Source organism: Trypanosoma melophagium (assembly GCF_022059095.1).
Source record: "Trypanosoma melophagium isolate St. Kilda chromosome Unknown ctg14segment1, whole genome shotgun sequence".
Classification (NCBI taxonomy): Eukaryota; Euglenozoa; class Kinetoplastea; order Trypanosomatida; family Trypanosomatidae; genus Trypanosoma; species Trypanosoma melophagium.
In genome coordinates, this window is record NW_027125142.1 from 143,560 (window position 1) to 155,530 (window position 11,971).

The window sequence follows — 11,971 nt, forward strand, 5'->3', positions numbered from 1 at the left end:
CTGTTCATTCTCGTGTTTTATTATTATTATTATTATTATTATTATTATTATTATTATTATTATTATTATTATTATTATTATTATTATTATTATTATTATTATTATTATTCTGCTCGCATTTACTTGAATTACTTGGAAACATAGACAAAAGTAATATCCACATCTATATATATATATATATATATATATATATATGTGGATATATATACAGACACCTGCAAAGACAAGGAGGATTTGGTTAATAATAATAATAATAATAATAATAATATATTTATACATATATATACATATATATACAGACCAACATATAGAAACGTAAATACAGGCAGATATAGGGATGTAAGAACATATGACACATACTGTCCTCTGTTCGTCTTATAACTATTAAACACTTTTTGCTTTTCTGTTCCTTATATATATATACATATATACATTATTTATTGGCGCTCACATACGGCGTGAATCTGACTACCGCCCCTACCCAAACGTACGCGCTTAGAAGAAAAAAAAGGCGTGGGTAACTGAGTAAAAAATAAAAATAAAAAACCGAAAAAAAATACGGTAAACGTTGGGTTGAAATCCACAATGTTGTGGGTGAAGTGAAGATACATACTCCTGTACATGAAAAGCACATGTGCGAAAAAAAAAAAAAATGAAAAACCACACATATAGTTATATACGCAGTTATATAACTGAAAAACGAAGAAAAAAGTGAAAATAGGAAATATGGGGAAGACAATATAGTGCACAGAGGAAATGAAAAATAAGATAAAAACAACGCTTGTAATATCAAAAAAATGTACAAGGGACCCCCAGAAGCACGTTGAACAACAACAAAAGATTTCGAGAGAAATAGACCGTTAAGCTGTGGAAATATCAAAAAAAAAAAGAAAGACACGTGTACAATGAAAGCAAAGATAGAAATAAAAATAAAAAACGCAATACACTGGAAATAATAAAATAGAAAAAAAAAGATAAATTGAAGAAAGGAATAGAAAAAAAAGGAAAATGAAAACGAAAACGAAAAAATGGGGGTTATCTTCTTCTACTCTATTCACTTTTCTTTTTCTTTTCTTTTACAACTTTTCCTAATTTTCTATTCCTTACATTTTTGCACACCGTTATTTTTCTTTCTTTACATCGTTCATCAAACTACTTGATTCACCACATAGTGGGAATAACCCAAGCGATGAAAATAAAACTAAACAAAAAAAAATGATTTAGTGTAGAAAACGCTCATAAGAAATATAAATAGAAAACCCAAGAGAAATAGCAAAAATAAATCAATATGGAAAAAAAAAAAATTGATGAAAGTGTGCATTTGACTGAGTGGGTGTGAATGAGTGCGGCAACGATCTTTGTGCGCAGAATGTGCCATTTTGTTGTTGTTTTCTTTCTTCTTTTTTTCTTTTTTTCTTTTTTTATTTGTACCCTCCTCATTTGCAATTCTTTCTCTTTATTTTTTTTTTTACCCCTTTCCTGATTTGAAGTGACTGTCGTTCTCTTGAAGTACTCCGCAAACGCGAGAGCGCAAAATGAGAGATGATGTCTTTATCGAATCTTGTCATTCCTGTGGTGTTCGCCTCTTACGAGGAGGCCGTCGTCCGCGTTACTGCTGTGTTTCCCACCGCAAGCGTTAATAGTTTCTCCGCATACGGCGGACACAGTCTGGGCGGGTGATTCAGACGTAAAAAGTGCAACACATTATTATGATCCTCCTCCCGATCATTCTCAGCCTCATTTCCATTATTCTCATTTGTATTACTGTTGAATTGTGGAAGATATTTAGAGTTCATATTCATATTCACATTCCTTCCCATTCTCATTATCATCATTTTTGTTGTGTCCTCATCACGACGGCATCTCTCACGGTGTGGGGCGGGTGGCGGCACGGCGAGACGTGCACGCATGGCGGGAATTCGCTGCCGCTGCGGTGTAGTGTAATCACCTCCTTCACTTATTGTACTTCTTTCATTTCTAACACTTCGTATTTGCTCAGCGGTGATGATCGGTTTTGTGGCGATGCTTGTCGTCCCCGCCACCTCGCTGCCGACGGACGGCCCGGCGGGTGTGAGGCCCAACGCCACCGGCAACTCCGCCACCAACGGGGGCGGCAGCCACAAATCGTGTGAACTGCAGTTGCTGCTATTCACATCCGCGGCGGCGGCTGCACCGGCGGTGCCACTCATTCGCGATGCAGAAACTCCACAGGGTTGAGAGGACCTGCCTGTTTGCGGGACGCTGCAGAAGGACTCACACACCGCCTTCCCGTGATGGGAAATAGGAATAGCAGTAGTTGTCCTAATAGTGATCCTTACGGCAGTATTATTGATAATAGCCGTAGGGGTGATCTGTGGCGATAGTTGTGCGCCGCGTGTAGCAGGATTGCATGTATCATCAACATCGTTCACTTCTTCTTCTTCTTCACTTTTTTTCTTTTCTTGATGCCATTGTTCCATGTACCCTTGGATGCTGCTACCGTTTTCCTTACTGTTCTTGTTGTTGTTGTTGTTGTTGCTGCTGCTAACACTATCACCATCACTATCCCTGCTACTTTCGGTTATTCTCTGTTTTGAACGTTCTTTGAAAAATGCCACGAGTTCTTCACCCTCCACATCTGATGGTCTATCAGCACCTTGTGCCGTACTAATTTCTTCAAGCCATTCTACTACAGCATTATCTCCCTTGAGGAATGTTGTTGGTGTGGGACTGTGGTTCCTGGTACAGTTACAGTGGTGGTGATGCCCCAGCGGCAGCAATGCTTGTTTCAGAGCGTTTCCTGCCTCAAGCATTACACACTACGGGTAGAACAAGTGTAACGCCAAAAAGAAAAAGAAAGAAAGAAAAGAAAAAAAAACAGAAAAAACTGAAGATTTCTACGCACAGAGAAATAACAAAGATGGGGGGGGGGGGGAATGAAAGTAATCTATCTGTATTATGGCTCTCTGTCTTTGCGTGTGTATATATGGGAGGGATATGAGTTTTGCTTGCTCCTCTGTAAAAAATAAGTAACGAAAAACCTTCTAATCCTTTTTTTTTCCCTCTCTATACACTTTTTTTCAATATAGTGCTTCGCTCGTGATTTGTTTTCCTCTCCCTTTTTCTTTCCTTGCTATATAACTCCAAGAGTTATTGTCGTTATTGCTGTTTTCTCCTTTTCTTTTGTTTTGTTTTTTCCCCGTCTATGATAAAACGCTCTTCCAAATATATATATATATATATATATATTGGACACGCAGTGTGTTAAAAGCGAAAAGAACAAGAAAAAAGAAAAAAAAGAAAAAAAGGTAAGGCGACGGCACAACTAAAGTAAAAGAAAAAAATAACAGTGGAATTCATGTTGAATAAGAAATGATCAGAAATAGAAAACAAGACTACTATTTCATTGCCATCGTAAGGGAAGTTTTTTTTTTTGCTTTTTCTTCATTTATCGCCCTGTTCTATTCATGTGTTCCGATACAAAAATATAACTAGCAATAGCAAATAAAAAAAATTTTGGGGTGTTTTATGGCGTCCATCTGTTCATTATATTTTTTATTTTTAGTTTCTTGCAGTAGGTTCTCTCGTTAGTTGCTAATAATATGGCCTAACTTCCTTCTTGGGTTTTGACATTTCTTCTCTTGTACGTGGATGAATATTCTTGGTGTTGTCTTTTTGTTGTTGTTGTTGTTGTTGTTGTTGTTGTTGTTTGCCTTGTACTTTCTCGTTACTCATTTGATTTCACACACTGTGGGGCGTAGTGGTACCAGTGGTGAACGCGTTTCACAGCACCGATCAACTCTTCGCCACGAAACCGTCCGAGTGCACCACGGCCACTCTCCACCTCACTGTAGTACATTACATCATCCCTTGTGATATTGTTTTGACTCTTTGTTGCAATAGACACTGGGACGGGTTCGCAGGAGTGGTCACCGAGTGAAACGGGTGTAGAATGGTCGGCGAGCACCACCATAGTACTGCCCTCTGGTAGTGCGTCCCATAGCAGCTGCATTGCCTCTCCGCATTTCTGCAGCATCATAATCTTCTTCTCAAGACTTCTGTCGTGTCCAGCATCATCAACTCCCTTAACGTGAACCACAACAAAGTTGTTCCCAATTTCCATTTCCTCCTCCTTCTCTTTCTCCTCCGCCTTTGAATCTGTACAGTGGGAGCGTATACCTAGTGTACAAAGTGCGGTCTGCACTTTTGCCTGTATATTGCTGTTGTAATCCCCTGTGCCGCCTGGAGCCTGCACGGGGTGGAGTCCGCAGCTGGCGGCGAGTCCTCGAATAATGCACGTTGGTGCCACGACGGCGCCCACCAACCCGTGTCTCACGGCGAAGGGCGGCACCTCCCCACGTGTGGCGGCGCCGCGGAGAAGCAACGCGTTTGCCGGCGGTTTCCCTGCCGCCACCCGTGCGATGTTGATGGGATGTTCCCGCAGCCGGGCAGTGAGGCGGCGAGCGGCGGCATTCACCACCCGACTTGTGTAGCGGGCGGCGGCGTATTCGGAGTGCGTGGGCCCCACCGCCGGGGCGCAGTGGCGGAGCGGGCGGCCGTCGGCGAGCGGGTCGGTGCCCGTCACGAGTGACGAGAGGCCGCGGCCGGTGAGGGCGACCCCGCAGCGGTGCTCCGTCGCGTACTGCACCCGCACAGTGTGCCGCGGCTCCTTTTCCCCCGCCTTGTTTGGGCGACTCTTATTATTATTATTATTATTATTATTATTATTATTATTACTCTTCTCATCCCTTTCAGGCTTATCATCATTATCATCACTGTAGTCATCGGGGTCAATGACGGTTCCATCAAGGAATGCGGCAAGTACAGGGCCTTCGGTGGTAAAGTCACGGTCACAGCGGCGGTGGGTCACGATACCCGTAGTCTCATCCATCACGGAGAAGTTGCTCTTGAATGCGATGTCCGTCTCATCAAGGGCGAGACCGGCCCCAAGCGCTTCATAAGCTCCACGACCTCCATAGTACTGCTTTGGCGGATAACCAAAGAGTGCAAGGTGAGCTGTATCACTGCCACAACTCACTCCGGCCTCGTACACATCCATAAGCCCACTCACCCCGTTCTCTGCAACCACATTAATACCGGGTGAGACAGAAACACGGCGAGTGTTATCATTCTTATTCTTCTTTTCGGTGTTATTGCTACTGTTCCTAGAATGGTCGTCCTCCTTACTTTCCTCGCGCACCTCATTCGTTTGGCTATACCCTACAAAAGGCACACCAGCAACTGCCTCCAGAGGCGTGCGGTTGTTGAGATCTACGTACGTGGCATCTCCAACTCCATCAATAATGAAAAACACAATTGGTTTAGGACGTATTGGTACACCACACACACCACTATAAGGACACCCAACTTTATTGAGACCTTCCTGGAGCTCTGCTGCATAACGCAAATGGGCAGGATACCCGTTAAAACGAGAACCATACGCACGCAGACACTCAGCCGCAGAAAACCGCTTTAGCAGTCGTGTACTGCTTACCGGAGCAATGGCATTCCAATCTTTTGGGTAGTTTTTCTGACGAAAGTATACCAGTGCTTTTGCCGTCCCATCTTTATTAAGATGAAGCATGCTCTCTACCATATCCTCATTATCCAGGGGAATAACATCAATATCACCGGTAGCGTAAGTGCCCGTATCTACGCCCTCAAGGACATCGAGCCATCTCCTCATAGTTTCCGTCACCATAAACAACTCACCCACAACGAAATGAGATGTAGAAAGACCAACTTTATCATCGCCATTACGATGATTATTATTATTACTATTATTAGCAGTAGTAGTAGTAGTAGTAGTAGTAGTAGTAGTAGTAGTACTATTACTGCTACTGTCCATCACGGTGTTAATCCCAGTTCTCTCTTCCTCTCCATCTTCAGGTTTGTCAAGTAAACACGGCGAACAGTTATGAGATCCGGGAAGAAGATTTACAAACAACGGGTACCGTTTGCGCGTCTGCGCTGTCGCTATGAATTTGGCATGGCAAGGGTCTGCCATCCACCAAGCATAGTTGTTCTCACCGCGCTGAAGAGTCCCATACACAAACAATAAAACTGATGGCCTTTCCAAATCGCATCCCATTTCACTCACAGAAACTCCTCAAAGACATAAAAAAAAGAAATAACACTAATTTTAATATTAATAATAGCAAGAAAAAAAAAGCAAACCACTCACTCATCATGAAATACAGTACGGGAGAAAACTTCAGAGAAACCCATAAAAGAAAAAATCACCGACAACAGAAGAAAATGGTGTTGTAGCAACTCGCCTACATCAACGAACAACGTCACCAATGGGTGACGGGGGAAAAAACGTACAGTAATTAAGGAAAAAAGGAAGAAAATACATATCTCGTTATAAAACCACCCCAGCATAAACACAACAAGAACAAATAAACCAACCGTCACAGTCAAAACATCACCACAAAATTCACCTAAAATACGACACAAGACAAAACGAGACACATTAGCAAGATAACATAATTATATATAAGAAACAACCAGTACCATTCTAGATTTAAAAAAAAAACATCTGAAGATAAATTTCTTCACAGATACAATGGTTTCTCCTAACAAATACAAAGATAAAAAATAAAATAAAATAAAATTCAAAATAGGAAAAGTTGACAAAATCCTACAATAAAGTCCTACTTGCAGCAAAAAGGAGCAAAAGATATCCCTCTGCAAACGAAACGCAATCAAAAACTACTCCCACAAACCGTCGGCTGCCTTCCTTCGCTCCTCCTCCAAATTTTTCTTAGCTTTTTCAACACCCTTCTTCAGTTTTTCACGCTGCTCTCGAACTAGTTCAGCCTTGCGACGCTCCTCCTCCTCACGCTGCCTCTGTGCGGCAAGTCGTTCTTCCTCCAGCTGCTTCTTCTGCTCCTCGGCCTCCTTCGCCTTCTTTGCGTTCTCCTCTTCACGTCGCTTGGAGACCTCCTCCTCGTCCTTCTTCAGCTTTTCAATCAAGGCCTTCTTCCTCTCCGTCTCGACACGACGAGTCTCTTCCAGCAGCTGGGCACTTTCATCACGTGTCGCTTCCTTGGCCTTCCTTCGCTCCTCCTGTAGTTTCTCAAGCTCCTCCTTGCGCGCCTGGGCCTCTTCACGCTGCTCTCGAACTAGTTCAGCCTTGCGACGCTCCTCCGCCTCACGCTGCTTCTGTGCGGCAAGTCGTTCTTTCTCCAGCTGCTTCTTCTGCTCCTCGGCCTCCTTCGCCTTCTTTGCGTTCTCCTCTTCACGTCGCTTGGAGACCTCCTCCTCGTCCTTCTTCAGCTTTTCAATCAAGGCCTTCTTCCTCTCCGTCTCGACACGACGAGTCTCTTCCAGCAGCTGGGCACTTTCATCACGTGCCGCTTCCTTGGCCTTCCTTCGCTCCTCCTGTAGTTTCTCAAGCTTCTCCTTGCGCGCCTGGGCCTCTTCACGCTGCTCTCGAACTAGTTCAGCCTTGCGACGCTCCTCCTCCTCACGCTGCCTCTGTGCGGCAAGTCGTTCTTCCTCCAGCTGCTTCTTCTGCTCCTCGGCCTCCTTCGCCTTCTTTGCGTTCTCCTCTTCACGTCGCTTGGAGACCTCCTCCTCGTCCTTCTTCAGCTTTTCAATCAAGGCCTTCTTCCTCTCCGTCTCGACACGACGAGTCTCTTCCAGCAGCTGGGCACTTTCATCACGTGCCGCTTCCTTGGCCTTCCTTCGCTCCTCCTGTAGTTTCTCAAGCTTCTCCTTGCGCGCCTGGGCCTCTTCACGCTGCTCTCGAACTAGTTCAGCCTTGCGACGCTCCTCCTCCTCACGCTGCCTCTGTGCGGCAAGTCGTTCTTCCTCCAGCTGCTTCTTCTGCTCCTCGGCCTCCTTCGCCTTCTTTGCGTTCTCCTCTTCACGTCGCTTGGAGACCTCCTCCTCGTCCTTCTTCAGCTTTTCAATCAAGGCCTTCTTCCTCTCCGTCTCGACACGACGAGTCTCTTCCAGCAGCTGGGCACTTTCATCACGTGTCGCTTCCTTGGCCTTCCTTCGCTCCTCCTGTAGTTTCTCAAGCTTCTCCTTGCGCGCCTGGGCCTCTTCACGCTGCTCTCGAACTAGTTCAGCCTTGCGACGCTCCTCCTCCTCACGCTGCCTCTGTGCGGCAAGTCGTTCTTCCTCCAGCTGCTTCTTCTGCTCCTCGGCCTCCTTCGCCTTCTTTGCGTTCTCCTCTTCACGTCGCTTGGAGACCTCCTCCTCGTCCTTCTTCAGCTTTTCAATCAAGGCCTTCTTCCTCTCCGTCTCGACACGACGAGTCTCTTCCAGCAGCTGGGCACTTTCATCACGTGCCGCTTCCTTGGCCTTCCTTCGCTCCTCCTGTAGTTTCTCAAGCTTCTCCTTGCGCGCCTGGGCCTCTTCACGCTGCTCTCGAACTAGTTCAGCCTTGCGACGCTCCTCCTCCTCACGCTGCCTCTGTGCGGCAAGTCGTTCTTCCTCCAGCTGCTTCTTCTGCTCCTCGGCCTCCTTCGCCTTCTTTGCGTTCTCCTCTTCACGTCGCTTGGAGACCTCCTCCTCGTCCTTCTTCAGCTTTTCAATCAAGGCCTTCTTCCTCTCCGTCTCGACACGACGAGTCTCTTCCAGCAGCTGGGCACTTTCATCACGTGCCGCTTCCTTGGCCTTCCTTCGCTCCTCCTGTAGTTTCTCAAGCTTCTCCTTGCGCGCCTGGGCCTCTTCACGCTGCTCTCGAACTAGTTCAGCCTTGCGACGCTCCTCCTCCTCACGCTGCCTCTGTGCGGCAAGTCGTTCTTCCTCCAGCTGCTTCTTCTGCTCCTCGGCCTCCTTCGCCTTCTTTGCGTTCTCCTCTTCACGTCGCTTGGAGACCTCCTCCTCGTCCTTCTTCAGCTTTTCAATCAAGGCCTTCTTCCTCTCCGTCTCGACACGACGAGTCTCTTCCAGCAGCTGGGCACTTTCATCACGTGTCGCTTCCTTGGCCTTCCTTCGCTCCTCCTGTAGTTTCTCAAGCTTCTCCTTGCGCGCCTGGGCCTCTGCACGCCTTTTCTTCGCCAGTTCAGCCTTGCGACGCTCCTCCGCCTCACGCTGCTTCTGTGCGGCAAGTCGTTCTTTCTCCAGCTGCTTCTTCTGCTCCTCGGCCTCCTTCGCCTTCTTTGCGTTCTCCTCTTCACGTCGCTTGGAGACCTCCTCCTCGTCCTTCTTCAGCTTTTCAATCAAGGCCTTCTTCCTCTCCGTCTCGACACGACGAGTCTCTTCCAGCAGCTGGGCACTTTCATCACGTGTCGCTTCCTTGGCCTTCCTTCGCTCCTCCTGTAGTTTCTCAAGCTTCTCCTTGCGCGCCTGGGCCTCTGCACGCCTTTTCTTCGCCAGTTCAGCCTTGCGACGCTCCTCCGCCTCACGCTGCCTCTGTGCGGCAAGTCGTTCTTCCTCCAGCTGCTTCTTCTGCTCCTCGGCCTCCTTCGCCTTCTTTGCGTTCTCCTCTTCACGTCGCTTGGAGACCTCCTCCTCGTCCTTCTTCAGCTTTTCAATCAAGGCCTTCTTCCTCTCCGTCTCGACACGACGAGTCTCTTCCAGCAGCTGGGCACTTTCATCACGTGTCGCTTCCTTGGCCTTCCTTCGCTCCTCCTGTAGTTTCTCAAGCTTCTCCTTGCGCGCCTGGGCCTCTGCACGCCTTTTCTTCGCCAGTTCAGCCTTGCGACGCTCCTCCGCCTCTCGCTGCTTCTGTGCGGCAAGTCGTTCTTCCTCCAGCTGCTTCTTCTGCTCCTCGGCCTCCTTCGCTTTTTTTTCGCTCCCTTCTTCCCGTTTTTTTCTTGCCTCCTCTTCTTCTGCCTTTATTCTGCTTGCTGTTTTCTGGGCCCTTTCGAATTCTCGGCGGCGAGCTTCACTAATTTTCTTTGTAGAGACTCTTCTTCTTCTTGGTTTGCGTTTTTTCACAGAATTAATCTTTTCTTCGGTGGCCCTCCCAGTACTGGGATTCGTAGAAAGCTCAATTTGGTTACTTGTGTCGTGGTTTTCGCTGACGCCATTGTTAGCGCTCATCGTTCTTCTCTTTATTTACTTTTTTGTTGGCTAGTGCAGATATAAAAAAAAAAATATGCTTTCCTACTTTGGTCAATGGTAAACAAATAAATAAAAACAAATACACAAGCAAATAATCCATGGAGTTTCGAATGATTCCATCACACATACTTAACATGAAACACTAAAAGACAATAATAATAAAACGAAATCAAATTCTCTATACCGCCGAAAGATTACCCGGTAGAACTTACGAAGTGGCAGATTCCAGAGTCCCTTTCTCTCCAGAACCCTCCGCGTGGAGTGGATAAGGGGGTTGGGTGGGACGGAAAAGAAAAAAAACAAATCTTAAATATTTTCTATTCGATTAAAACCGAGGCTCTCTTTCAGTAGAACATTAGCCAAAAGAGGAAAGATAAACGTAACTCAAAACCCAGATTATAGTAGACCAAAACCGGATGCATATTCTTTTTCACAAGCTCCTAAACCCTATAAGCGGCTAGCAATATATCCGACGTTAGCAAAAGAAAAGAAATACAGAAGCCAAACAAAGTGAACACAAACAACAACACCAAAAACAACAAAAGGAAAATAAAACAAATACGTGCGGTACATTCCTCTCTTAGTCTTTTATAGTGATGCATGGGGCGTTAACGAAGTTTGGTGAATCCGATGTTCTCTGCATTCTCACGGAAGCACTGACGGCACACGTTGAGCTCATACTTGCGAATGAGTGCCTTTTGGTTGGAGCAGATCACGCAGTGGCGGGCACCCTTGCCCATGCCGATCTTCTGCCGGGAACGCCATTGGTCGAGGTGGCCCATGTTGTTCTTGCAGGTTGCGATAAACCAAGTGAGTAACTTGTGCACTGCACCATACACAGCACAGTAAAAGAAGAAAAAGAGGAAATAGAGGAAATAGAGGAAGAAAAAGAAAAACGGTTAAGTGACACGTACAGGAAAAAAAACACCGGAAGGCACGGTGACCCTAGTACTACTACTACTACTACTACTACCAGCACGATAAACAAAAAGATTTTGCAAAGCCAAATAATGGTAAAGAGAATGCTCTGTCCATATTTTATCATCGCTGATTTTCTCTTGCAATCATATCGCTGCCGTGGGCTGTCATTGTTACTCTCTATTGCCCTTGACAACGTAGTGTGGGAAGATATTTCTCCTTCATCGCATTTCTTCATTTACTTATTTTTTATTATTTATTCCTTTCCTGAGCGATAGACACACCTATTCTTAGGACCTGTTGTATCATTTAATGCAAACCGTAGTTGCTCAGTTGTAGTCTTCGAGGAGAGCAAGCATAAGGGCGCGGTGACCTACTAGCGACACTGTGCTTTCGGCCACACCCGTTACTGGGTTGAAGACCTCTTGCATTGTTTGGGACCCGCCAGCTGTTGCAACTATCGAAACTCGTAGCTGCTTAAACAGATCTTCTGCAGGTTTGCCGAGAAGGGTAATGTACTTCCTTCTCAGCGCACGTAGCATGAGGGCGTTTGTCGAAACCCATATGTGCCCCATCCACAGGTTCTCGTGGCGCAGACCCGCCTCACGTGCTGCGCCAACAGAATCGTACGAAACAGACATCATCCCGTATGATGTCATGAGTTGTGTATTAGCAAGCTCAAGAACTGTCAGCGCTCTCTCCTTGTCGTCAAGAAGTTCAAGAAAAAAAGGGTACAGATTTGCATACCCCACATACGGCGAGAAAGAGTCATCTGGGCATCCGACACGATCAGCATAACGCTGGTGCTCCATATCCCAATGCACTTCATCTAACCACACCCTCCAAAGTCGCTTAGGAACACTCTCAGAAAGACCCAAGTGAAGCTCAACATCACTGATAATTATGCTAAGAAAAGCGACCCAAGAGAACAGATCCACGTGAGCTTCATCACCATGACTTCCCATACAAAAAGGCCTCGGATAATCTTCCATACCACTAGCAGGAACACAGATGAAAGGCGTGCTTACACATGAAAAAACAAAAAAAA

The 11,971-nt window shown here is 46.0% G+C and overlaps 5 protein-coding genes across 5 annotated transcripts; 1 reads left to right on the plus strand and 4 right to left on the minus strand.

The window, feature by feature from the left end:
- Window positions 1-1,586: 1,586 nt before the first annotated feature.
- LSM04_002100 (uncharacterized protein) lies at window positions 1,587-2,792 on the minus strand (the record flags this gene model as incomplete). The annotated part of the gene is made up of 1 exon (XM_067334965.1): window positions 1,587-2,792. One exon carries the CDS (start codon window positions 2,790-2,792, stop codon window positions 1,587-1,589), a length of 1,206 nt encoding a protein of 401 aa, XP_067193865.1.
- Window positions 2,793-3,706: 914 nt separating this feature from the next.
- LSM04_000267 (Gamma-glutamylcyclotransferase) lies at window positions 3,707-6,070 on the minus strand (the record flags this gene model as incomplete). Its single annotated transcript, XM_067334966.1, has 1 exon — window positions 3,707-6,070. One exon carries the CDS (start codon window positions 6,068-6,070, stop codon window positions 3,707-3,709), a length of 2,364 nt encoding a protein of 787 aa, XP_067193822.1.
- Window positions 6,071-6,693: 623 nt separating this feature from the next.
- On the minus strand, window positions 6,694-9,984 carry LSM04_009628 (uncharacterized protein; the record flags this gene model as incomplete). The annotated part of the gene is made up of 1 exon (XM_067334967.1): window positions 6,694-9,984. The coding sequence occupies one exon, from the start codon at window positions 9,982-9,984 to the stop codon at window positions 6,694-6,696; it is 3,291 nt and encodes a 1,096-aa protein (XP_067194011.1).
- Window positions 9,985-10,601: 617 nt separating this feature from the next.
- Window positions 10,602-10,823, plus strand: LSM04_009170 (uncharacterized protein; the record flags this gene model as incomplete). The annotated part of the gene is made up of 1 exon (XM_067334968.1): window positions 10,602-10,823. The coding sequence occupies one exon, from the start codon at window positions 10,602-10,604 to the stop codon at window positions 10,821-10,823; it is 222 nt and encodes a 73-aa protein (XP_067194001.1).
- Window positions 10,824-11,252: 429 nt separating this feature from the next.
- LSM04_008941 (Glycosyl hydrolase family 63) lies at window positions 11,253-11,915 on the minus strand (the record flags this gene model as incomplete). Its single annotated transcript, XM_067334970.1, has 1 exon — window positions 11,253-11,915. The coding sequence occupies one exon, from the start codon at window positions 11,913-11,915 to the stop codon at window positions 11,253-11,255; it is 663 nt and encodes a 220-aa protein (XP_067193992.1).
- Between the last annotated feature and the right edge of the window lie 56 nt (window positions 11,916-11,971).